At 57.6% G+C, this 2,057-nt stretch overlaps 1 protein-coding gene across 1 annotated transcript in view; it reads right to left on the bottom strand.

Moving 5' to 3' along the window:
- The window catches only part of LOC122545419 (soluble guanylate cyclase gcy-31-like), a gene marked incomplete at its 5' end in the record, with an annotated part of 1,878 nt that extends 261 nt beyond the window's left edge, over positions 1–1,617 (bottom strand). The window contains one exon of the mRNA XM_043684448.1: positions 1,268–1,617. Coding sequence (XP_043540383.1) covers positions 1,268–1,617 — 350 coding nt within the window. The remainder of the gene's footprint in view (positions 1–1,267) is intronic.
- Between the last annotated feature and the right edge of the window lie 440 nt (positions 1,618–2,057).

Genomic DNA, 2,057 nt, shown 5'->3' with positions numbered 1-2,057 from the left:
CCACCCTCTCAACACCGCCCCCCCCCCCCCCTTCCACCATCGCTCCCCCCTCTCCATCCCTGCCTATTGGCAGGGCCAAAGAGTTCAATTGAAGGTAACACGCGACAGGGAGCGGTCGGGATTTTCCCAGCATCCTTTGAGAAGCAGCCGGTTACGCCAACTGCGTTACAGAGACTTGGCACATGTCACCCCCACCAGGGGCCAGTGGGATTGGGTATTTCTAAAGCAAGGAGCGGGTTAGGTAGAGGGAACACTACCCTCCAACACCCCCCCCCCCCACCTTCCCAGTGTGGGGGGGACAGGGGATTACACACTCTGTAACAAGGGTCAGGGTGTGAACAGCATGGGGTTAGATACAGAGTAAAGCTCCCTCTACACTGTCCCATTACACCCTCCAAAACGGATGGAGGATTGGATATAGGGTAAAGCTCCCTCTACGCCTTCCCATTACACCCTCCTGAAAGACCCAGGAGGGTTGGATAGAGTAAAACTCCCGATACACCATACCATTACACCCACTGGAAAGGCACGGGGATTGGATGTAGTGTAAAGCTCCCTCTACACAGTCCCATCAGGCCCTCCCGAAAGAACAAGGGGGTTAGATACAGCGTAAAGCTCACTCTACACAGTCCCATCAGGCCCTCACAAAAGGACAAGGGGGTTAGCTACAGCATAAAGCTCCCTCTACACAGTCCCATCAGGCCCTTCCAAAAGGCCCAGGGGGTTCGATACAGAGTAAGGCTCCCTCTACACGGTCCCATCAGGCCCTCCCGAAAGGCCCGCCCAGGGGGTTCGATACAGAGTAAAGTTCCCACTACATGGTCCCATCAGGCCCTTCCAAAAGGCCCAGGGGGTTGGACGCAGAGTAAGGCTCCCTCTACACAGTCCCATCAGGCCCTCCGAAAGGCCCAGGGTGTTGGATACAGAGTAAGGCTCCCTCTACACAGTCCCATCAGGCCCTCCCAAAAGGCCCAGGGGGTTCGATACAGCGTAAAGCTCCCACTACACGGTCCCATCAGGCCCTTCCAAAAGGCCCAGGGGATTGGATGCAGAGTAAGGCTCCCTCTACACGGTCCCATCAGACCCTCCCGAAAGGCCCAGCGGGTTGGATGCAGAGTAAGGCTCCCTCTACACGGTCCCATCAGGCCCTCCCGAAAGGCCCAGGGGGTTGGATACAGAGTAAGGCTCCCTCTACACAGGCCCTGCCCGAAAGGCCCGGGCCAGTCTGAGCCGAGTGCGGGTGGGCGGGTGTGAAGGGCTGACTTACGTTCTCCCAGTTGAACTCCAGCATGGGGCGGACCAGGGTGAATTCATCGTCCACCTTCTTCCCTTGGAGTTCCGAGAAGACCTCTTTGAGCCCCTCGCCAATGCGGTACATGGTCATGTCCCTCCGGAAGATCATGCTGAAGGGGAACATGTCGAAGATGATTCCTTTCTTCATGGGCAGCTTCTCGTAGCCCGGCGCGGCCTTCAGCTGAGGCATCCGGTGTTTGAAGGCCGCGTTGTCGAAGTTCATCTTGTAGACCACGTAGGTCATCTTCTCCGTCTCCTCCTTGGACAGGATCTCCACCTCAATGTCCGTATTATAGAACTGCCTTCCCACCTGTGACAGCTGCCCTGAGAGAGAGAGAGAGAGAGAGAGAGAGAGGCGGCCATTTTGGAGAGGATGTGTAGCTCGGGTTCACCAAACGCCCTGCAACTAACGCTACACCGGTCAGAAATCTAGCCACCGGGATCACACCAGCGCCAACCAGAAACAGCCAACTGCCATGATTATCCTCAACCATTGGCACACACGGTGGCTCAGTGGTTGGCACCGCTGCCTCATGGCGCTAGGGACCCGGGTTCGAGTCCCCCCTAGGGCGACTGTCTGGGCGGAGTTTGCGCGCTCTCCCCACACCCCCCCCACTCCGTGTCCCCGTGGGTTTCAACCGGGTTTCCTCCCACAATCCAAAGATAGACAAGGTGTTTTCCCTGGGGTTCAGAACGAGAGGGGCACAGGGCTAGGGTGAGAAAGGGACCTGAGGGGCAACTTTTTCACACGGAGGGTGGTGCGT

The sequence above is a fragment of the Chiloscyllium plagiosum genome, unplaced genomic scaffold, assembly GCF_004010195.1.
Source record: "Chiloscyllium plagiosum isolate BGI_BamShark_2017 unplaced genomic scaffold, ASM401019v2 scaf_24632, whole genome shotgun sequence".
NCBI lineage: Eukaryota > Metazoa > Chordata > Chondrichthyes > Orectolobiformes > Hemiscylliidae > Chiloscyllium > Chiloscyllium plagiosum.
Note: the sequence above shows the minus strand (reverse complement) of the source record. Positions and strands in the feature narration are given on the sequence as shown.